The 26349-nt window shown below is 34.9% G+C and overlaps 1 protein-coding gene across 2 annotated transcripts in view; it reads right to left on the minus strand.

The window, feature by feature from the left end:
* The window catches only part of GPATCH2 (G-patch domain containing 2), a 117714-nt gene that overhangs the window by 33663 nt on the left and 57702 nt on the right, over positions 1–26349 (minus strand). For both annotated transcript variants that reach the window (XR_008840111.1, XM_056487630.1), the window contains exon 6: positions 1032–1096. Coding sequence is in view for 1 of the 2 variants with exons in the window: in XM_056487630.1 (XP_056343605.1) it covers positions 1032–1096 (65 nt within the window). In the remaining variant the exon portion in view is untranslated. The remainder of the gene's footprint in view (positions 1–1031; positions 1097–26349) is intronic.

Consider the following 26349-nt stretch of genomic DNA (forward strand, 5'->3'; position numbering starts at 1 on the left):
CAAACCAGCTGATTACAGACTAAATAATCAGTAAAGCATATTTCTAGTAAAAACATACATCAAAGTAATTTGAATGCATCTTATATTTAGATATTAAAAATCCTTCAAAAATAATAGGACATTTTTTAATTGGAAAGTGATATACATCACACTGATTTTTACCTTTTTGTCCATTCCCTTAATTACAGTATTATTTATTTGCTTGTTTCTTTTAAAATAAGCAAAAGCAAAGCCCATAAAGTAGCAGTTCAATTACTTAATGAAATAACTTATGAAATCAAAACCTCTTGAATTCACATTATCAAGTTCTGAGATGAAAAGAGGTGGATTAGTGGTGTTAAACAGTTGGTACTGAGCAGCTGATGTCTGTAGTATCTATGCTTTGGCAAGTTTTGTTTTGAACAAAAAAATGTATCCAGTAGCAGCAAGAACATATAAATGTATCTCCAAATATACTATTTCCTCATCATGTATGTCTGTGTTTTAGAGTTTTAATTTCAAAAATAAAGGAAAATGTAATCTAAATATTTAAAAGATGCAACCAATAAATAATGCTGTTAAGTGCTGTCAACTGAAGAGAATGAGTTTATAGTAATGACACACAAGAGTAACTAAACAAAGTGAATTAAACTCCCTATTTACAAGTTTAAACAATGAATTCAGTACCTGTTTGTGAAAATTATGATAAACTTCTTCCTCACAAGATGCCACATGAAAGACTCGAAGATATGATGCCTTTGTATTTTCATAATTCCAATTTTTGCTATCCAGCCTTAAATGAGTTTGTATTTTAGGAAAGGATACTTAGAAAGTTAATAAAAATACGTTTACAAAGCACTGAATTTCACGTTTCCTTAAGAAACAAAAATCAAATTAAAAGGATTGTAAACACTCTTATTAAATAAAGACTATCATGTAACTAAGCTGAGGCTCTCATGTGTTTGTGCAGCTGTAAAATTTTGGGGGCAGAGGTACCATTGTAAAGCAAACCATAATAAAAAAGTTATTTTTCTCCCCTCACTGATACTCACTCGTGATGAAGAGAATCCTGGGACAAGTGAACTGTTTTCCTGCTACCACCTGGTCCTGGAGTTATCTAATGGAAACACAAAGGAAAAAAGAAGTCTTTGAATAATGGGACAGCATATGCACAAAATGATTGCTTATTAAGAAAATGCATCACAAACATTAAACACAAAATAGAGACATCATACTAGATACAGTAAATGAAATTAGCAGTATCTGCAATTTTTAAGTTAAGCCTGAGTGCAGAAAGTGCTATATGAGATAGGAAAATTCTTTATGTGCAATTCTGATTGGATGTCAGATATAAAGACATTTACAGATTTCAAGGACCTAAGTTACTTTTCAAGTCCATGAAGTACTTTACCTCCAAAAAAAAAAAAACTTAGATGTTTTGAAAATCATAAGCAATATACTGTCCTTATTTATGGCTCATATAGCAATACATTAATTAAAAGAAAACCCTCCAAACAAAAATCATTGACATGGGATAGAAAGCAAAATATAGTAATTTTTACCAAACTGTACTGTAGGCCTTGTCTAGGGTTTTATATACACTGAACCTAAAATGCTTGGTGTCCTCAACTGAAGAATGATCTTCAGAATGCATGAAAGCACATGCAGACTTTTGCAGATGATAACATTCTGATATTGCTCAAGAATACATTCAAACAGCTTTGCTTTTAGTTTTGCAAAATGCCTAATTCATGTGTGTATGTAGATAGGTAAAAGCAGAAGAATAAGAGACAACTCATGATACACAAACTTAAGGAACTAGAGCAGAAGGCAAGATATTCCTAATGGAAAGAATGAAGGAACAAACATTCAACTCCTTGGAGATAATTTTATAGTCAGGAGACAACCAGAGGTAGGAATGAAGTCAGATGTTCTTCCAGTTTTGACAGAAGACCACAAAAACTCAATGGTAATACATTTATATGGCTCAGGCTTGCCAAAAGTACATAAGCTAGAGATTGATGGATAAAAGCAGCCTACTCATTATTAGAAAAACAATGAGCTCAACCCTTGAAGTAAAACCTCCCTATTAATCTGGTGTTGTAATGGAGAAAAGGCAGGGCTGTCAGAGCTCCAAGTCTGGAAGACTTTCAAAGGATGCTCATTGAATAATTTGAGAGCTCCACATGGTTAAAAGTATTTGACCAAAATCTGCCTCTTTGACCTTAAGAATGATGTCACTCTGGGCTGAATTGAGAAATAATAAAACGCTGTCACTTGTCTGGCTGATGGGCATTAAAAAGAATTGGAAATATCTTACCTCTGAAAAATTTATGCAAACATACAAATCATAGTAGAGGAAATCATGGCAGCTACATGGGAGAACAGCACCTACTGCTTTATTCCCATTTGGAATTTACTGTTTTACTAGACTGATCAAGGCCTTACACAGCCACAGGATGATAATAAAACACTGACCAAATGCTACTGTTTCTATGTCATAGTTCATCTAACAATAAAACTGAGAAATGGCCATTCACAAAGACAGACCTGGAAATACAAACCAGTATTTTAATATGTGATTTCCAAATTTTAAGATTAATAACCAAACTGTTACTTTAAAACCACAGGTAAGCATGCAGCTCAGCTCTTGAGAGTTATATCCTGCATTAATCTCAAAATGAGGTTTTCATGCTATTCCAGTGGGTATCCCTGGAATACAGTAATCCATTTTCTACACTGTGGCTATAAGAAAAGCGGACTGTGCCTATGTCATGCTTTGTTAGAGGTTCATGATCACATTATCTCATGGTGGACCTGACACTTTTATTCAGTTTACAGTATGTTCTGTGTACAGGCAACTTATTTCCTTTGCCAGGGCTGCTGACAACCTTTTCCACACTATATTAATCTTGTTTACAGACTTTATCTTGGTACAAATATCAGAAAACCGAACTTTTTATCTCAGGGAGAAAATAAACAACATGTTGACAGAAGCAAAAGCTATTTTCTGGACTAAAATTGGTTGTTTACCTGCAGCCATACTTATGGAAACAAGTTTAAGTTTCCAGCTTACTCAAAATACCTAATCTGAAATTTAATAAGCATGGAAATTTCAAGAAAATTCACTTGATAAATTGCCAGTTTTAAAATAATATAGAAAACCACAGAAGTAGGTTTTTCCACCAATTTATATGAGAATATGAACTTGCTTGGAATACAGTTACAGCTGATCACAAAGTACAGTGTTCAGGTTTCTCCTGCACACCCCAGATGGCTTTAGCTACCACACAGCCACAGAATGTTTATAAAAGTAAACTCACAAGGTATACACTTATGGACCTTTGCCTAAAACTCATTGCTGATTACTGTAAAATTCCTAACAGGTTAATGCAAATTAATTCCTGTTTGCAAAACTTACCTAGGGTGTAAAAAGCTAAACCAAACCTCACTGCCCACCTTCATCTGCTACTTCATTGTTACAAAAATCTCCATTATTAATAAAGTTAAGGGTAATTTTGGGAACTTTAAGTCTCTTCTGGCTACAACCACCTTTCAACCCCTGCTTGAATAAGACAACAAGGAGATGGTTGCATCCTGTTCATAGAATCTCTGAGACACAGGTAGTCCAACTCAGAGAAAAAGATTGCTTTGTCCAAGAAAATATGACCTAAACTAATGGACACAGAAAAATGGAAAAGTATTCAACACTAAGGGGTTTTGCCTCAGAATACATAACACCATATACTACTGCCCAAAATCACAGTTGGGAAAGACCCCAGGATCACCAAGTCCAACCTTCAACTGAGTACCTCCATGCCTACTAAGCCATATCAAAAGTGACACTTCTGTTCATCCTTTGATCACCTCCTGGGATGGCAATTCCACCATTTTTCTGGGCAGCCTGTTCTAATTCTTAACCACTCTTAGTGAAGAAATTTCTCCTAATATCCAATGTGATATCCCCTGCAAGATACTACATGCGACGAACTTTAGAAGTGACATAAGGAAAGATGGTGGGATTAAACAGAAAGGGGACAAGAAAGCCAAGACAAGAAAGAGGATTTCATTCTGCAAAACTAATATTGAGCACCTCAACTGTCATTATTAAATGCCAATAATGTAGAATAGAGCATGTCAGCTGGAAGGAACCTACTGTGACCATCTTGACCAAGTGCCTGACCAATTCAAGGCTGACCAATTTAGAGTGCGTTGTTAAGGGCATTGTCCAAAAACACCGGTTTGGGGCATCAGCCACATCTCCCAGACTCCTGCTTTAGTGTTTGAACACACCCTTTGTAAAGAAATGCTTCCTGATGTCCAGTCTGAACCTCCTGTGGTGCAGCTTTGCACCATTCCCACACATTGTATCCCTAGGTCCCAGGGAAAAGAGAACAGGCCATCACTACTTCCCCTCCTCAGAAGCTGTAAGAGGTCACCCCTCAGTCTCCTTTGCTCCAAACCAGACAAGCCCAGAAGGGCACACAGCAGAGGAGGGAGGCTGCAGCAGCACTGGATACTGTGAGACCATCACCACCACCACCCCTTTGGAGTGGCTCACACCACTGAGGCACAGGGAGCCAAGCATCCACTGCTCAGTCACAGCGTGCTTGAATACCACCACTTGTTATATGGACAGCCTAAAGGGTGTCCAACACCGGAGAAATAGAAAAAGAATCAATTTAGTGAATCAATTTATGCATCTTCTAATTAAATACCATAGTGCAATTTTAATTTGCATGTGCTGTAGTTTGAAGAAAAGCTACTACCATGTGCCAAGAAAAACCCACAACACAATGCAAAACAAAAATATGCTACACTGTTACTTTACAATTCTGCTTACTTCTCATTTGAAGTGTATTTTAATGTTCAGTTACTGAAGAGCCCATGAAAAATAATGAATTATTTTTTAAGACATCTATGATACAAAGCTCCCAAGTACGGATATGTTCAAGACTCAATATTTTCTTAATATTTCAAATAATAGAAACAATCCTAATATGCATACTCATCCATACTTCTTTTCCCACATTATCACAAAATCAAGTGAGTAAAATCACTCCCTGTTCATAATTTATGTTTATCTTAGGGCATAGTATTTTTGACACAGATTATGTCCTATTCATAACTGCTCCTCAGATGTATTTTCCATTACTGAAAAGGTACGTTTCTTTTAAAAACTTTTTAAAAAGTGATATTTTTGCCTTTTGAATTAGATTTTATGCCAAGCACTCCATAGCATGTGCAATGCAAAGATATTACTGAGCTAATTTTTCACAGGATGTTATTGCCTTGCTATGATTTGGTGGACTTGGCAGTGCTGGGTTTATGGCTGGACTTGATCTTTCTTACAGGTCCTTTCTAATCTAAATGAGTCTATGATGTGCTTTAAAAAGCCACAGAAATAATTATGAAAGTATTTGACTTGAAAGCCTAGCTTAGTTATCACAATATGTCACATTCATAGGCAAAACCAGTAAAATTTCAGTAAAATTTTGCTGGACAATAAATACACAAATAAGCTAGCTGCTTTCCTAAATGAAAGAACAGGTTTCTTTTTCTGTGCTATAAATTAACTGCTATGATAAACTACAGCTTAAAAAGTTCCATAGCAAATCCAATTTTCTCAGGCAGGATTTTCTGTAAAGAAGTTGTTTTCCAAAATGAAATGCAACTCAAATCAAATCCCAGAGAACAGGATTTCGCAGGAAATTACAGCATGACAATGTCAAATTCATAATTCACAGATCTACAATTGTCAATTTATAGGAAATTAAATCAAACTATATCAAGGGAAGAAATAGAGAAAAATCTATTCTCCACATTTTACTGCACAGATTAAAAGCATTACCTTATTATTTTCAGCACCTATTTAGTATTACTCATTTTATACCCCTTCTCCACTAGGAAACTTGGATACATGCACTAAACAAAGCTCTGGATTTAAAATACATCTTTAAAAAGATATAGATGCACATTTGACTTGGAGCAATATAGAAAACTATGAAAACAAAAATAGCTTTTACAGTATACATTACTGGAACATTGCCATAATCCTTGCTTGATATGACCATTGCATTGTTATTCCCTCTGAAAGCACACTCTTGCTGAAGGGCCCAAACTGACCATTTCAGAGAAGCATCTCTTTAATATACAGATTTCCTTTAAGTGATGCTCAGTCAAACTCTACAAAGTCTCCATGAAGACATGGCTCACTGGCAGAATAGCTCCATACCACTTTTTTTCTACTCTAGTAATATTTCTTTAAAATTAACCTCTTACTAACACAGGGTTGAAAAAAAATCAATGGATCATTGCAATTCTGCTTGCAAAATATATGTAAGTGATAGGGAAAGAAAAAAAAAAAACTATAAAAAATAGGTCAAAAGACATGGATTTTAATCCTAAAGCAAACAGGTACCTCCCAGTACATGTTTTACCATTTTCTCTTAAGGCATTTAAAAAAAAAAAAAAGGAGAAAATAAGAATCAGTAAGTTTCTTGGCGTGACAGTACATGTCCCAGCTCCCCAATCTCTGCAGTGATTTCACACACTGTTAAGAGTTTTCTCTACATTTCTTTTCACACAACTGATCAAACTGCCTCTATCTCAGCTTTCAACTAAATGATTAACAGATGGAAAAGGAATACCATGAGAATATCAGAGACCAAAACAAGAACCTAGCTACTTCAGAGAAAAACAGAAATTTTAAATCCCATGTATAAAAGCAAAGAAGGGAATTTCTTTGTAAACTTCTGCTATTTCACAATTTTTCTCTGCTACTTTTAAGACAGAATCTGAATTTGAATTTAAATAAATATAAGTTTAAAACAAAAAATACTTTCTTGAAAATAGACTGGGTGTAGCATTTTCTGTTTGTTTTAAATTGTAACATTAACAGAAAATATCACACACTGTTTTGTCCTAAATCAAAGGCACCAGTTTTTACATACTATAGAATAGGCAGAGTAAGTTTAATGACACACTATAATAGTACATATTAGTGCATTCCTGCTGTCTTTAGTTGTGCAATACAGTAACACTGGAAGAGAGATTAGAAGAAATAATACTAATATATAATGTAACAAAAAAAACCTGGTCTATGAGGAAAGCATCAGGCAAACTGAGAATTTTAAGTCTCCCATCTGCAAGGAAGTCAGTAGGAGAGTTTCTTCTGAGATTCCTAATATTTAATATGAAATAGTACTGTGTGGCACTATGCTTCCAATAAAAGCTGACAACATTGCAAAAAATGGACTGATTTAAGTCTCAAGAAGAAAATATAAACCAGAAATTCTTAGGTTTTATATTTAAATTAAATCAACTTTTTGTAAAAAGACAAATGTAAGATTCTCCTGACTGCAAAAACACACCAGACAACACTACTATTTTAATATTTTATATCAGCAAAGGGGAAATATTCAGGGCAGCTGTGAAACAAAACAGAAAAGTTTGTTACTTCAATACTCTGTTAATAGCTATTATTTAAGAAATTTAATGTTAATTAAACCAGATTTGTCTTATTTGGGAAATGGAGCTACTAATTAAATGCAATAATATGCTGCATAAATACACATATATGAAATATATATATATATATAATCTTTGTGATAGCATTCTAGCTGTCTGTTTGGATATAAAACTTTTCCTTAGTGAAATCTTCAGTAAATCAATGGGATTTTGATTTCAGTAGTGTTGGGACCGTACCCTTATTAGTTAAGAATAATCTAAAATGCTGAGATAATGTTTTACCTTGTAAAGTTATCAATAAGTAAGTTGCCCACACAGTAATGTAGAGAGGAGGAATTAGCAGAGCAGCAATTAGGCTACTAGCCTTTATCTGGGAAATGCTGGCTTAATTTGGGAAAAACAGGAAAAACACTTAAACAAAACCTTCCTTTCCCTTCCCTCAAAAGCTATTTGTAACAGTATTCCTTACTTTGTTAAAGTAATATAATATAATGATAGTAAAGATTGTACCAGCAATAAAGGATGTCATCAAAGCATTTGCTTTGAGTCTGCTTGAAATACAAAGGTGATTTCTATTCCTGCTGCCGTGGGACAGAAACAGAAGAACATCAATATTAAATGGATTCATGTATCTGAGCAGAATCCCTCCTAGCAGAGTCCTTTGCAGATACCAGTACAAGGCCAGTTCATGGCAGCCTGAGTGTGGATTCAAGCCCCAAGCACACAACAAAACCCCAGTTCCACACTGCCGCCCAGCTTCAGCCACAAGCTGTGAGTGGCCTCTGCTGGCTGACCAAAGGCTACAGGAGTCACCAAGCTCCTGCTCTGAGTTACAGCTGAGGTTACCCAGTGGGGGAAGAAATGCAACAGAAAGAATGTGCCACATTATTCACTTAGGTCGTGGCTAAAAATGAACAGCAAACACAAGGTGAGTGACACAACTGAAAGAGGGAAACTGCCTTTAATATCAGTGCTCAGATACATGCAGTAGTCCAGTTTCCAAAATGACAATGGAATTTATCAGGATGTACTGTGCTAGCTCTAAAAGTGGACACAAACCTGAAACTCAGTTAGTGTATAATCTGTTCATATAAGTTACATATTTTGTATGAAGAGTGAATTACTTAAATTACAGTATCAATAGTTTTATTTAGATGCACAAATAGAAGGCTTGCTGCATCATCTGAGATGTATGAAAACATAGACTACATAACTATTCTATTCATAAATGTGAAACAGATTTGGCCTTTTCCTTATATATAAACTCAAAATGAGTAAAATAGAGTAATAAAAAAATTTAAAACCTGAAGGATGATGTGTCTATTGCCAAAAAGACGACCTAAAATTTCTTCCAAGTACACAAAAGTTGTATTTTGTGAAGAAAAAAGGAGAATAAACTATAATTTTATTTTCTTAAACCACAATAATTGTGGACAACACAGCTTGGAGAAAAGCTGTTCAAAACATGGCAAAAATACTTTTTAGACTATTGTACAATATCTGTATCAAAATTTAAAAAAATTAGATAAATAAAAATAGGGCCAGTAGCAAGGAAGTCATTTATTAAACTTCACTTTTTTCCTAGGAATATGTACCTGATTTGCTGTTCTCTCACATTTTAATTGCAGTTTATGAAGGGTTATTGTCAAACACAAGTGACTACTGATGCCAAAAGGTGATTGCTTCACGAACAGCCACGGAGCACTCACATGCAGCCCTGTATTTCCTGATATTTCCAGCTCCTGTTCTGAATTCTACCCCATCTCAGAGTTCCACCTCATTTCAGAATTCAGTCCCATTATCTCCACTTCTCCAAATTGTTCACAGGGTTATCTAGCTGACATAGAAGATAACCCTCCATCTCACTAGACACCACTGGGATATGACATGCTGACCCACACTAAGCCCTGATTATTAGCTTGAAACATACACCATATAAATGGAGCTTTGAGCCACATAATTTGCTTTAAAGTCTTTCCATTTTACTTACACATTAAAACTCACTTTAAACAGGCTGACATGAGTTCCATTAATCTATACACTCATGAACATATTTAGACATAGATGTATTAATGTTAGATTATACCATCAGAAAACAGATGAAAAATACTGACAAGAATGTAGCCTGCAAGTAATGCCTTTTTATTTACAAAAAAGACAAAGGATTTTAGTTTATGAATGAAATGAAAATCAAATGGCCAATCACTGCAATTAAACAGAATGCCCAATGGCCTGTTTTGCACTGAAGTCCACAGTCTTCCAGAAAAAGAACTTGTAGCAAACAGAACCAGTGAGATCCCTTCAGCCACCAACACCTACAGTGGGTTTAAAGACTTGAACTTTTAAAGTTTCATTTGCACGAAAAACTTAATACCTTTTGTTTTTTCCAAGAGGCACCCAACAAGCCTGGACAACAAAAACCAGGCAGTACCTGAACTATTATCAGGAGGAGATGATAAGAAGACTAAGCACACGAGAATGCTGATAGCAGAGTACCTAAAAATTTCCCATGTGAAGAAAACAGTTCAATTATCAGAAGATTGGGGATTAAAAGGTTACACTTTGCTAAGATTTGGAATAAAAAGCCTTTCAAAATCCATAGTTTGATCAATAGCAGATGTTGTGAAATTTGCACATTTGAACTGCTAAAATAAAAGCATGACCTTTTGCCCTTTAGGTTAGATGACATTTAAATAATTAGTATCCACAAAACAATTTTTCTTCATTTCAAGTGAAATTCTCACCAGAAGGGCTCACAATAGTGGTAAAGCAACAGGAAAAAGGCTGTAGGGGAGCCTCAGTCACAAACTTGGACAGTTTCACTGTTGACAGTGTGTATGTGGATGACATTTCTCTTTATTTTGAACTGATCCATACATAAATGTTTCACACTACAAGCTTACACAACTAACAGATTTTTGAAATCCTTCTGTATTTGCCACTTTTTTCTGCCATCTGAAGTTCTAATATACAACTTTAACCATCATTTCAGATTGTAAATGCCAGTACAGATGAACAGGAGAAGCATGAGAAGCTCAGAAATCAACTCTTCATTGGGCATTCTTAAGGTCAAGCTAAATTCAGGCTTAAGATATATTTTCAAATTTTCTCCCCAGGCAAAATGACATAGAAATAAAATGTACTTTAAAACATGTTACAATAAATATAATTCTTCTTAGCAAGACATTCTCTAGCTTTTCCATCACCTTGTCTTAAAATATAAATAATTCATAACTTCTACTATAGCAGAAATGGAAACAAGGAGGTTCTAATAGGAAAAAAAAAATCAAAAGTGGGAATTCCACTCATACATTTTAAAATAAACTCTCAATCTTTTTAGGTTTAATAGCAATGTCACACTGGGATATCAACACTTGAATAAGGTTGCACTGCATTTCTTCATTTCTAATAAAATGCAGATCCAAAGATGCATCCTACGGATTGCTAAGCTCATGAATGGATTGTGCAAAGTCATCATCAACTTTGATTTAAAGACTAAATTGCATTATCTTGCTCTCAAATTCCTCCTTATCAGTAAGAGTGCTCTGAAGTTTTCTTTGTATGGTATCAAGCCCTGTATGATAGAAAACATCACAGTAAGATCTTAAGACAGCCAATAGTTCCTTACATTAATTTAAACTTGTGGTGCATGACAGTGATAACTATCCCAAAACATTAATTCACAAAGGAAGGGAAGCTTGTGTCCCAGGAGCAGAATGTTGCTTCTATTTGCTATCCTCTCCTCCAGCATTTGCTGGTTTTGTGCTGCCAAGTAAATGGAGTTTTACAGTGTTTCTGTCAGAAAGTTGTGTTCAGTATGTGAAAAACTTCTGCTCTCTTAGAAAATTTAGAATAATGTACAGAATACAGAGCTCAAGTACTCCCTAGATATGTGTCAGTGAGTGAGGGCAGTGGTTGCCTCTGTTGCAGGACAGAAATCAGGGCACTGTTCTCATTTACATGTTCTTCTGCTCCTGGAAATTATGTGGGGGAAGACAAATCTCTCTCCCGAATGACAGTGGCAGCATCAATTTTACTTTTCTGGTCAGATCCATGAAAATGGGTTTTGGTGATTCTACAACACATTAGCTGCCTTAGGCTTCTGAAATTCCTGATAAAACCATGTCCAGGAAATGTTCTCCTACCAAAAGCATATCTTCTAGTTACAAAGCATCACTGTAAAAACAACAAGAAAAGGAGTACCTGGTTTGTTTGGTCCTGATCATATAGACGATCAAGTAAAGAGCATTTTTCTCACTGTTGCAAATGTTTCATGTATTGCAGGGCACAGAGAACTGCATTATTTTTCAGACACAAAGCTGTAGAGCACATTTTGCCAGGTCTTGGAGAGGACTGAGTTTCCACCCACCCCAGGGCAGACATCATATATCATAGAATTTTGGCCTTTGGTTATCAGCAACTCCTAGCAAAACTTCAAGGAAAACCTAAGTTGCTCTTGAGGAGTTAGAAGATTATTTTCTCTATTATTAAAGGATGAAAAAAATCAGAGAAGCCAAAGAGAAAGTCTTTGACACAGAGATTTTGAAACAAACCCCAACATTTTATGTTTTTATAGGCATGTTATCTAGAGCTAACTTAGTCTCTAATAAAGACAAATTGTCATTAAAACTTACAACTCATATAACAGTATGACATTACTCACCAAAATAACATCCAAGACAGGGAATGGAAGTACATTGTGTTCAGGAGCTATTTATGAGTGACAGCCCTGCTGCTTAAAATTTATACAAGTCCAGAGGCTTTCATAGAGTATTCATGGCATAATCTGAGGATCTCCATGATGCAAACTTTACTTTTAGTCAAGGGAAGTATTTTTACTTTTTTTTTTACTTTATTTTTTACTTATCAGTACAAAAAATAAGCATTCTCCTATGGGATGCTGGAATATTTGATTTTAGTTTGGGAGGGAAAAAATAGGAAAATTAGAATGAAATACTTGTGCAAATATTACTACAAAAAAACCACAGTATTTGGAAAAGAACATCTTCACAGAAATCTTCAGTAAGATAAAAACTAATAAGACTGTCAAAAGATAACAATAACTATCTCTTTATAAATGGTGCTTGAGGAATTCTTTGAGTCTCTCTGCTTTGTTCAAGGGTCAAAGACACCAGGTCATTATAATCATATTTATGTTCTCTACCATCCCCAAGATGAGTGAGTAAGTACCACCAACACAAAGCTTTGCTGAACCCACTGCTTGCCATTCAAGTTGTTTGTGGCACAAAAGTTTTGAAATGAGTTATTAGGTTTTCATTTCATTTACTGCCAAAGCATACCTGTAATGTTTGCTTACTAAATGCAGCTTTCAGCATCAGTACCTTTAATTTCGCTACTGAAGCAATACTATGTTGATAGCCTATTCCATTTCCTACCAAACACCTGAAAGCTTAAACAGCAGAATAGAGGCTGAATTGAGGCAACTTGGCATGTAATTAAGCCTGGTTAAGTTTGCAGGCAGGCTTAACACAAGAAAACACAGTATGCTCCAAACTATTGATATAATGCTCAGATTTCTCAAAAAAAAAATAAATAAAAAAAAAAATCTAATGCTGGTCAAGATAAAGCTCATCTATTCACTTACCAACTGAACAATAACAGCATAAATACTGAATTCTACAAAGTTAACTGGAAACTAACATTTATGAAGAGTTAGAAGAACTCTGAATCCAAGAATTTATAAACAGTTCAATTCATGGGAAAAAAAAACCAGGCACATCCACAACTTTGGCTGAATCTCTTATGAAATTACATTTGATGGCAGCATTCAATAAATTGTATATATTGGCAGAAAACTCTGTTTTATGTATCATATGCCTGATAGCATTAAATTGTGTAGGCTGCCAAGAAGAAAAATTCAGGGAAACAGTCATTTGAATTTGGCATTATGACCCAGGAATATTTAAGTAGCACAAAACAAAATAAACTTTGACATTTTATAAAATATTTTTAAAATAATAAAAACACAGTGATGTATTAATTAAGTGGAATGCTGTTGGCAAGAAATAGATGTTCACTGACAAGGTGCCATAAGTGCCATGAGATATTTGGGAACATTTTCAAGTTCTTCCGGCATACAGCCATGTACTGAGGAAAATACTGAGTGGAAAAAAGAAAACTTTTAGAAAATTCTGGAAAGTTATCAAAGCTATTCAGAAACAAGAAAGAAATATCTTACTACTAAATTAGAGGCCAACTGCCCATCAAAAGGTGGTACATGCTGAGGGAGTGCCCGTTCTGCGGGGTGGGGGAAAAGATGGCATTAATTACATGGTTCAAGGAACCTTCCTGAAAAAGCAACATTCACACACAGTAACCTTTAAAAAAAATTGTGAAAATCTTTCCAATTCTGAAATGGAGGGAATGCAGACATACTTCCTTTGCCTAGCTTATCATTCATAACATCAACTAAACGAGGTTCAGACATGATGAAGTGTCCTGAACCCTGAAAATTTCATATCATAACTTGATACACAAAGAAATCCTCTGTTTTCTTTTAAAATACATCATTAAAAATATTTGTCTTATCTACTTACACAGCTAAACAGTTTATCTCTGGTACAAGGTAAATTACTACTCACATGAAAACTTTCCAGAAATGTATTTGTCTTCAGTCTACTACAGGAATTCAGAGTTATTTCCTGCTTCCACTTGCAGATCTGAGAGATCACCTCTTGAAGCTTTGGCTCTACCCAAATACCGACTTACTTTTATAATAAGATTTGGGGAATGTATTACTGTTTTCATTGATTTAAAGCCAAAGCATACCAGCTATAGAAACTTCCATATAAACTAGTCAAGAGACATTCTATGGCTAAATTAGCAAGTGTACATTTTCCATTTGTATCTTACCTTAAGATCTCTGAAGTTGTTTCCTATAATTTTATATGATCCACCATAACAGAACCATTTTACTGTGATGAAAAATTCCTCTTTTTTATTGTGGTATTTTCCATATCCCTGAAATTCTTTGAATAGGTTTCATTCATCTTTAGGTAAGATTGCAGTTTACCATGTGAAAAACATATCTACTGAAAGGCATAATAAGTAACACAACGCAGTGCTCTGGATTGATTCAAGAAATCTGCAACACTGTGGTTTGTTAAACCTCAGTATTTGTGCCTTTTCTGCCATTTAAAAATATCTAGGAAGAATTGTATCTTCAAGGTTTAATGCTTAAAGTCAAATGGCAAAAAGAGAAACAAAGAATTACAGGGGAAAAAACCCTTGATTGCATGAAGGCTGCCACATGACATCCTTCCAGAACATCCACAGGCAATTGGAGTATGTTTTCTTTATCATGCCAACAGGCTTATAATTTTACAGCTTAAAAGACCAAGGGTTGGGAGGACCAAGGGATTCTGTTTTGACTCTGTAGGTACATGTGTAGTAAAACATTTTTTCAAATTATGCTTGGAAATGACTGTAGTGTAAATGAAGGAGCCACTTTTAAAACCCAAACATTTTAGTGTTCTCCTTCATCTGACAGAGTCAATCAACGAATGCCTTCATGCCAAAAGAATACTCTTCTCTGTAAGAACAATATTTTCTCCCAGAAGTGCTTTAGAATTCTGATCAACACAGAAATAAACACCCTGTTTTGCATCCTCTCAAAAGGCTTTGGTTTCTATTAGAAGATATTTATTTTTTTTAACCAGGTAAAATACTGTAAGAGATCTATGGCAGAGTTACAAAATTCCTACTGATGAAATTAAGTAATGGCACCTCAGCAGAGAAAGTGGACACTTGGGATAAGTGTTAGTTTCTCACTGCCTCCCAGTTTAACAATTCTGGAAAAGAAGTTCCTAAAATTTCAAGTTTGCACAGTTCTTCATGAACCCTTCATTAAATAAATGTTTATCAACTTTCAAGCAGAATTAAATCTTATCCCTACTACAATGGAGCTCTTTCCTTTCAACTTTGGAAAACATTTCCTCACACATCAAAAATTTAACCTACAGACAATGGTGCAAATAACACACAGTGCAGTAGACTAGAAAGACCTAGCAAATCTCAAACCAAAACCCCACTAATTTCCCCAAGGCTGCAGCTATTTGTTTTAATAGAGCACTTAGGTTTTCACTGGGTGTCTAAAAGAGAATAAACACCAGAGATGAGATGATATCCCTCACAATTGTTTTTAAAGTTTGCTGACTTCAGAACCCATAAAACTTGAAGCTGGTTAGGACAGGATGTGTTCACAATCATTTGCATGCATTAAAGCAGACCTCATCTATTATTGGATCATCACTCAAATTCAGCTCTTAGAAGTGAAAACCTGAAGTTCGAAACATGAAGTTTTAAAGATGCCATGCATCAACAGAATTACAGGGTGGGCAACCTTCAAAGTACTTGAAAATGGAAAGCCCTAGGAACTCTAAGCAGCAGTGTCACTTTTAGTTAACATACAATATAGTATCTTAAAAGCTGGACTGTTCCTAATAGACAAAACATGCAATTCCACTAAGAGTATTTTATTTCTCAGCCAAGTGACTCAAATCCATACATAAAAATGCCACCATTGAACAGTAATTTCCTAAAGAAGACTTTGTTAGACATCTTAAACAGATCTGGATGTATCATTTTAGGAGTGGAACAAATATGAACTTTATTTTCTCAAACCTGCCCTTCCTGCTGGCTGTCTGGAGTGACTTTAGTCTAAAGTGTTGCAATGCACACATCAAGACAAGCCTCTTTTCATACCAGAAATGGTATTTCATCTCCACTTGTCTCTTCTTCTAACTGAATAGTTTCAGGAGAGAGGTGGGACATCAACACATTCCCAACATACTGAAGTTTCAACCAAAGCATTTACTGATGAAATAAATGATTACAATACATATTTTCCTTAAGATTAAACTAAAAAAACCCCACAAGCAAAACAGTAGTAAATATACTGACATTATCACTGTGGCAGCAGTGCATTTACCAGCTTTAGAGTAAAAAAATGCAAGCATGCAAACAACAAATGTCTTGTTTTACAAACAACCTCGTGCATCATGGCACTCTGTTTGTACACCTGCTGTCGCTACCTGATGAACAAATAAGAATTTGCATTTTATCAGAATTTAATTACTTTAAGTTTACATTAAATATAACAAGTTTATTCCAAACCAGAGGGGAGATATCTTTAAATAGCGAATTACGTCTCTCACACACTAATACCTCAGGCTAAGCCCACAAAACTACCAACTTCAACATTTTAACGTGTAAGTTGCAGTTTTTTGACAAAATCCCCACATTTAGCAGTTCACTTCAGAAAGTGAACACTACTATAGAGATGTAGTGTGGATACATGATTTCCAGCTTTGTTAGTTCCAATTTCTTTTATTTAATTTACTTTTCTGAAGGGACTGGCCTTTCAGCTGATTTAGATACGCTAAATGAGCTACAATTAATTAATTGATAAAGCTACCATCCTTCTACTAGCTGAGGAGTCAATTCTAAAATGTATACTTATAAATATTTGTATTTCCAGGACAGCAAACTTCAAAACTACTTGAAAAAGGAAATACCAACATCCAGAATGCCACATCTCCTTCCACATTGCTAGACTGTAATATTTGTGTTTAACAGTTAATTATTTCATGGGGAGAAAAGGCTTATTGGCTTCCTTTTTCTGAAGTAGTTAAATATATTTCAACTATAAATATCTGTTTGGTCTTCAGCAAAAAGAAACTGCTAGATATTTGAAAAGGGCAGCTGCCACATTGTTCCCTGGGTGCAACACAATGGCAGGTCAAACTTTCGTTCCTCTTGTCCTACAAACAATTTTCAAGCCCATGCTCAATAAATAAATTTGGTCTCAGCACTCCCAATCAGGGCTGCACAATCCCCTCAGTAGCAGACCTATGATAAATGGACTTATTTTCCCAAATCAAACACTTGAATTTAAATTCAGATGAGTTAATGCAAAGGTCAACATTGTAATCAGTTCTTTTGATCTTTATAGAATTTCTAGAGTAATACATAATAAATCTGAAACAAGGCAATTTGCAGCTCTGTATGTGTGGCTGGTAATAAAAATCTTAACGATTAGAGCCTTTATGTACTTAGGGAACGTTTTATAGTAATAGCTATAGTGAGAGCCTCAATGCATGGGGAATGATGGCAATAGATAACACTGAGAGACATGATTGCTTGATTCTTTATATAGTTTATACAGTATGTATAGATTATACATTATAAATTAAAGCACAACGTATCTGAAGAGTCTCCCAATGTTTTTCTAACATTCTATTTCAGATTTGTATCCTCCACAAAATACAGCCTTGATAAAAACTTGTGAATTTAACAGTCTCATATATTGAGATCTTTTATTGTTTCATATACCAGCACGTTAACTCAGTTAACTGTAAAACAAAAAAGAAATTAAAATGTGCACAAACTGTATATGTCTTTGTATATTTTCTCTAAAAAGGAAGATTCCTTTTTCTGAAAGTATGTATTTAGTTGCAAAATATGTCACATTTCTTATGAACAAAAGATTATTATTAGACAAAAAAATATTTCAGTTGGAAACTGGAACATGCAATCATAGAAATAGACTAAAATGCGAGAGTCATAACAGGAATACTTAAAAACAAAAAAATTTTTTTTTTCAAGTCTCTTAAAGTTTTCTTAATAATAATCAAATAACTACCTAACCACTCAAAGCTTAACAGTATTCACAAACAGAAATATTTAAGAATTGGTGTCAGACAACACCTTCCATAAACATCCAACGTTATGCAGCAGACTGAAAATAAGCTCTAGTTTAGGAACTGAAGGAAGAATACTTTTTCAGGGAAACTAACACTAAGCAGCTGTCAGCACTGACTGTACATGAAGGATCAAGAATTCAGCCATGGAAACTGTGACCAAGGATCTCACTACCAGGACATATCACTTGTCTACATCCATTCAGTGAAGCTGAGAGATAAATAAAATGGATCATTTGTTTACTTCCGCTACTCTATTCTCACAGAAAACATAAAATAAAAAAATAAAACTCTTCTTTGTCTGACTCCAAATTCTCTTAGGTGTTAATTAAACAAATTAAGCAAACACACCATCAGACACAGCATTACTGATACCAAATGGTGTTTGTGGAAAAAAAAGAAATGAGGGTTATTGTTTGGTTTTGGTATGAGACAACAAAATCTCTTAGGTAACAAACAGAGCTGTGCCAGTGATCCTCCTGACATGCTTGGAAGAATGCCTTAAGTCTCATCAACTGAGATAACACAACTGTTTTAAGGTGACTACACTTGCTGCATCATATAGAGGTGATGAAGTACAGCTAAGCCTAAAGAATTCTCTAAAGAATCTGACTTGATACTCCATGACAGGTCTATTAAAAGTTATCATTAGTCAAAAATCAATACACCACATAGTATATATAATGGATTAAAATCACAGCTGATCATCTTCAGAAATAATTACAGATGGGGAATCTTTTTTTCAATAGACATACTCCTAGCAGCACTCCACAAAGAGCCTTATTAAGATACTGAACAGCAAAAAGCTAAGAATGCAAAGCTTGGAACAAACCCCAGTAAGTTACAGCAACTAGCACCCAGGCAATCTAACTGTGGCACGTGCAGACAAATCAAGCTTTCACAGCTCTAAAGCTGTCCCTGTGAAAGAGGCTGCTGGGTTTTGGTGACTCTGAATTATTCTGTTAAACTCCCATGCCCTCTCCAGAGAGAACACTGGTTTATCAAAACCCTGTTTGAGGGTATGGACTGACATTTGTCAAACTACCCCTATGAGAGCTTTCTCCAGCCTTTCCCCGTTGTTTCTTATAAAAAGCAGTGAAAGCTGTGTGGTATGAAACAACTGATAAATTCATGAAGAGGACATGGTTCTAGGATGACTCTCCTGGAGCAGAGAGGTTGAAACAGATGTGAACCCATGTGGTCCCTTCCAACCTGACACACTATGTGCCCTGGGAACACATTGACTGAATGGTGGTCACTTTGGTTCCTCATATCACAACTTCCTCACACACTACTGGTGGCTCAGTATGAAGAAAACAGAGGGAAAGAATGACATACAGGCCTTCCAAGACAATAAGAAATCATGCAAACTTTAATCTCTGACTATTAACGAAATAAATTCAGGATTGCAAAAAGGTAGATTTAGATGCATGAAAAACAGCTTTCCTAATCCTAGGAAGTTCATGGACCACGTGTCAAAACGTATAGGGAGACTGCAATGATGGAAGTTTTTCAGCTTTATAGAAAAACACCCAAGAACTGACTGTTTTATTTTGAAACTGAAGGTAAACTGACAATACAAAGAAGTATGACTGATATATCATCATATTGGAGAACTGGTTTTGCTTTTGCTTTAATAAATTTAATAAATTCATTATTACAGGTAACTGATAAAAAACAACGCAGGAAAGTTAGAATATAATCTTAGTACCTTGTACATCAAGCTACATGGCACAACTGATAAGAGAACAACAAAAGAAACATATAAAAAGCTCTAAAAAAAGCCCTAAAAGCAAGGAATGAATCTTAAACTGCATTTTAAACTCAGAATCCTTTCTGTACTGGAGTATTGCCTGCAATAAACAAACTTGAAAGGATCTTATGAAAAAGGAAAGCAACTTAAATTTGGAAAAAAAAATTGGGAAAGGGGAGGCAGTGGAAGGATGATTCTGGAAAGACATTCAGCTAAGAAAACCATCTTTGCCACCACATTCAAAATGGATACGAACAGGCAAAAATGATTTTGTCAAGGCTAGAGAAGAAACTGTAACAGAAAATACAGGAAGATGGGAGCCTGAGCAAAAGATTAAAACTGTGTAGAAAGACAGAAAAAGAAAGGTTGCTGCCTTAGCAAGACAGCCAAATAACATGATTCAGAAAGAAAGTTAAGTCAAAGTTGACACTCAGCATTGACTGATATGACAAAGGCTAGGAGTATTCTGGGAGTGATTAAATAAGTGAGTGCCATATATATTAAAAAAAAATAAAATAAAATAATGACAGTCCAGATGGGATACTGAAATACTAGAGATGAGAATGAAGGACTGTGTGATGTGGGTATCGACAACAGTCATAGACAATGTCTTGTTGTAAAAACTGTTTTTCATTGTTCTTTGCTATAATAATTAAACACTAATTCAGCATACTAAATTCCTTCTATTATTACATCTGCTGGTATATCTCTATTCTATCTTCAGCTACAGCATTATGAATACTCTCTGAGACAACAATTTGTTATTTCTATTGAGCCTGAGAACACTACAATAGTGTACAATCTTTTTGTAAGATATATTTACTTTAAACAAAACTTGGCTTGCAGAATACAAGCTACAAACTTGTTTTTAGATGGCAGTTTAGAGTCTCCCCTACATGCAACTATAATTTAGTAATTAAACATTTTGGTAGCATAATTAGTGCAAATATATATAACTTATTAAAGAAGAAATATAATAATCAAGATGTGCAATTATACAATTATCCTGTAATTACACAGACTTTCTAAAAATTTTCCTAAAAATGATGAATGACCATTTTTTAGAGATTACAGAGTCTCTCAGAATTTATCTTTTGAATTACATCCAAATAATCAGCTCATATCACAGATTTAAATGATGGAATGTTTTTTCTCTAAAAAAAAACTGTCTGCAAATGCAAGCAGTAGAAATGGCAGAGCAGTTATGAAATTAAAAATATCAATAATGATATCTGAGTAAGGAGTCTGAGCTTTATAATAAAACTAGCTCAGATATTCAAGACAGTTCCCAGCGTAGGTAAATTGCTCTACCATAATAAAGAAAACTAAAGTGAGCTGCAATGGATCTGTACAAATTGGGCCAAAGTAGGTACTATCATAACTCTTCCTATGTATTCTGTAGTTAGAATTATTAGCTTTCTGAAGAAAAACACTACTTGAACAAGTAAATAAACAAAGCAAGAGTACATCTGTTTGAAGATTCTTGGAATTGGTATGATGGTTATCATATTTCAAAACCCTGAGTAATTTTTTTTTTTTTTTACACTATGATGATCCAGCAGGGAAGAGTTGAGAAAAATTGAGGCAATTGCTACAAGCTTGACAGTATTTAAGTGTTTATGTGTGTTATCTTGTACCACCAAGAACAGACTTAAAAGACTTTTGCTTCCACTGCAACTTGTTACACAGTAGGTTTCTATGAACAAAATTATGAATTCATAAAGTTTTCTTGTACTAATTCTTTACACAATAAAATACCTGCTGTGTAAAAAGCCAGGTAACTGCAGCTACAGAAGAGAGAAAAACATCATTCTAGTACAACAGGTGATAAAGACATTACTATAACCAGCAGTACTGAGCTGATCCTGAGAGTACTGACACTTTACACACAGGTTTTCAAATCCATCACTGCAGTATCTCAACTCCATTGTGTTAACAAGACAACTTCACTACAAACTAGATAGACTCACTGATTCAATTAATAAACAGTTCTACAGCTCAATGCTCTGATGACAAATTAATTACAGTACTTTAGAGGTGCTTTCCCTGTTTGTAGGCTTTTGGGGTTTTTTTGTTTCATTTTTTAAAAAAAGAAAACCTAGCCAGGGTTATCAGAGTACAAGCTATAGGAAAGCCTGCAACTCCTTTAAGGGTACTAATCCAGACCACTTTGACTTCTCAAACTTGATATGAAGTGTGCTCAAAGTTTAGTTGGAAAAGGACTTAGGAACTTCTTCCTATCACAAGTTTTATACCTCCGTGACATAAAGCAGATCTTCTGCAGCTACACAGACCCTTTCCAATTATTGAATTAGTGTGTAAAACTGCAATATTTATAAAAAGGATAAATTCAGTACAAATGTATGTACATAACTGTACAAACAGTCAATGCACATTACAACAGAGTGACTGGAAATAAACTCTGCAGTATTTCAAGAAAGAAAATCTAAGAGTTTAAAGTTTACATCCTTGCTTGCTTTGGTTCTTGCCCACAAGTCCTACTTTCCATTCTGCTTGGTGACACATCAATAACAAGAGAGAGAACTTGCCTACAATCCTGACTAAAATGTCTAAGCTCAGTAAAAAAACTTGGGTTTTAGTCATTTGTACATTTGCTAATTCTGCAAACTTTTTTGTGTGATTTCTTTTTGACCTGGAATTGAAATGACCAATGATCAACAAATGCACTGAATATGACATTAGAGAACAGGACAAATTACTTCAAAGAAAAAAAATATCTGTTTTCCTGTAGCAAGCAGAAGTTAGCTAAGTTTTTACTGAGGTGTAGTTCGTAGGTGTTGGCATCTTTGGCTTGATATCCTCTCTGTAAACGAGTCTGTCTTTAGTTAAAAGAAAAATAAACTCATCCTTTTGAGACACACTATTGATAAAAACCCCCTATACTTCATCTTCTAATAAGCACAATTAAGATTTATCAGATATGAAAAAAAAAAAAAGAGACACTAAGAAAAAAAATGGAATTAAGAGAACTACCCTTCTGCAAATATAATTTTTTTAAATTTTTAATCTCAGTTCTTCTGTTTGGTTGGACAAAGACTTTAGGAAGCACAGGTATATGGAGAAAGATTTTTACACACTTTATAAAAGACAACTATTAGACAACAATAGTATTACTTTATTAGTAGTATTGATATCACTTCACAGTTCCCATTCCTGTCATTAGCATCAGCTGTATCAGTTCCTACATGCAAGAATAACAAAAGCACTTAAGAACTTCCCTTTTGTCTTTCAATTTTATTTATATTCTGTGACCTATCTCCAAAGTCTTGCCATTCTGTTTTATTGTCCTTCCTTTGTTTTTCCTATACCAGTCCCTTACTGTCTTTCCTCCTCTTTTAATTTATGCACTCCCATACAAAAAGCAATAGGAAAACCCCACACCCATTACAAAAACAAAATTGTTTCAGTCACAAGGTATCAGTACTTGAAATTAACATTTTTGCTTCCTGCTTCTACTGCTCTGAGTATTTAAAACTGCAAAGCTCCCTGGGTCTAGGGCTGGTTTTGCTTTCTATTTCTGTATTGCCCAGCCCAGTAAGAATCTGGAATTCTGGGGTCTCACAATGCTTACACTCATCAGGAATTACCTTGTTTGCTAGAAACTCCAAATTTAATTGACAATTTGTAGATAAAACACACACATGAAATATTCTTACTACTGTTAAAAGGAAAGAGCACAAAACAACCCTGACAGCATGCTAGACACACTGATGAATTCAGCTTACACAAAACCAAATAGTACTCTAAAATACCTGCCTTGGGAGCCTGTGTATGGGGTTGCATCCAGGCCCAACAGAGGATTTCAGCTGGACAATGATGAAAAGTCCATATGTTACAGTGCCACCATAAATTATGTTAGAACGTATGGTCAGGCCACAGAGGGGCTCCAAAAATAGGTTAGAAACAGCTCTCTGACTGAAAACAAATTGCCTAAATTCCAATATGAGAAAACAGTGTTCTTGACATATATTTTCATGTGGCTACTGCTGTTTTGAGCTAAGTCTACAGAGATGGAATACAATATGCTGCTACTTCAAATCTGGAAGTTGTTATTCTGTCAAGACACTAAAACGCAGAGAAATCTGCATGGGTCTAATGCCTTCAGGCTTCAAGATTTATTATGAAATAAAGAAAAAATGAATGATGGTATGTCAGTTGGCCTGGACATCAGTTACTGAACCTGCATTATAGACTTTTAATCATCACAGACATTAAAATCTTTGTAAAATAATCACTATCATACAGCTCAGACTGTATAAAACTTAACACTTATGAAATATAAACAAAAAACATACAAGCTTGAAAAACACTTTCCCATCTTAATACTTTTAAAATTAAAAGAACACCTGATCTACATATCTATAATGCATCACTTCACAACTCTGAATCTTTTAAAGCCAGGATTAAGCTTTGTAAGAACTACCCTGAATGCAAAATAAGACAGCTTTACAGAACAAACTGCTGTTAAGCAGCTTGCAATCTAGATAGTATAAAATTCTAACCTCTAGTAAGATAACCTTCATTTTAAAATTACGACATCTGATGGTTTTTTCTTGCAACTAAGTATCTTAAAACAAAAGTACAAAACAAATTTACAAAGTGCAATTATATTGACTTCATAAATTAATATTCAATAACTAAATTGTCTGCTGTTGAAGATGTGTTATACCTCTAAGGCAGGGCGAATCAATCTGGGATTTGCTGATTAACATGTTATGTTGATTAATCCTATGATCTGATTGAAAAGTCTAAAGATCAAACGAATATTAGATAAGCTGCCATGTTAAACTAAGTAGTATTCAGTTTTCACATTTTATTTCTTGTGTACGACATTTTTGGGAATAATCCTTCATGCTTGTCTGATAAATTCATTTGAAAGCTACTCATGTGATGTAAACCCAGCAGAGTTGTTCTTTGCAGAGAAAAGTATCAAGTTAAGATGCATTAAGACAATTAGGATTTATAGTAATTACAAGAAACTTGCCAGGGGCTAAGCAACCCTGCTACTTCTGTACAAGCATTTAAGCTGATTTTGCATTTCTGCCAGTTTCTGTGTTCTATTTTGATATTTTCAGGTATTCTAAGGCACGTGACTGGGAAAACAGACAAAAAAGTCCTTTGTGCATGTATAAATCTTTTTGCGTTACCACCTTAAAGTTTTCAGTAACTTGGCATTGACTGATCTCACTTGATTTCTGAATCAAAGAAATAAAAAGCTCTTCTAATGTAAAGATCCCTTCTTAGGATCACCTTTGGCTAACATAAAATAAAAGCTTGAAATAAATGAAAAATTTAGTTATTTTAATTGCCATTGCTGTACCAAACAGCACAAAGCCATATTGTCCCACAGCATGAAGTGATCAGATATCTGCCCAAAATGATGGACAGCTCTGGCCCAGTGAACAGGCAAAAAAATCCCATTTACTCTCTGCCAGATGGGACCTACTGGACGCTTCAGCGCAAACAACTCATCCTTCTTCAGACCTTCTTGTCCGACTCTTGAGCTAGCTCCAGCTGATAATGATGGATATCAAGGCTACAGTAAAGTGGGTGACAACAGCAGCCTTGTTATAACTGCCAGTCTTTCAGTCTTGTCATTATTACACATTGAAGATTTATTTGAGTTTATTGTTGTGCACCGGGTCTAGCCGTTTACAATTCATCACCTACTACAGAAGGTTCAAGATAGTGGCCATAGCTATAATTGCCACCTCCACCTGCTTCTGGAAATTATGGGGTCACCAGCGAGGGCAGCCTCATATCCCCAGAGCTCTGCAAGTCCCCAGGATCACCTGCACAGAACACCACCAATGCTACTCCTGGTATATTAGGAACTATCATGAATGCTTTGGAATGTCTGACTCAGTTTCTGGTTATGGCATACTTGTGCCTCAGTGGCATTCTTGACGTTCTAATTCTTTAACAGCATAGCAAAACTTTACACCTGCTTCAGAATCCAGGGAGTCAGTGCTGGAGCTCTTCTGTATTTGTAAACTAATATTTACTTTATGTATCTGTAAAGAAATAATTTTATCACAAGCACGGTGAGAGTGTACCTTTCAGACAGGCTACAAAAGAACATGATGAGCAATGTGCTAATGTTAAGCAAATAAAAAAATAAGTGGCTTAAGAAAATAAAGCCATGCAAAGAATCATATCATTTTACAGCAGGTTCCTTATTACATAAATATTTTAAAAGGGGAAACTGGTTACTTACTGCTGATGTTTTCTTCAATATTGGTAAATATGCAAGTAGACAAATGCTGTCTAAAATATATCCTGGTTTTATTATAATACTCTCAATACTCCTTTTCCATTATTAAAACATTTACCTTTATCTAAAGTGCAAATCTTGTGAAGCATAGATTTTCTATGCTTCCATTTTCTATTAACAATCTATTTCTA

Source organism: Oenanthe melanoleuca, chromosome 3, assembly GCF_029582105.1.
Source record: "Oenanthe melanoleuca isolate GR-GAL-2019-014 chromosome 3, OMel1.0, whole genome shotgun sequence".
Lineage (NCBI taxonomy): Eukaryota > Metazoa > Chordata > Aves > Passeriformes > Muscicapidae > Oenanthe > Oenanthe melanoleuca.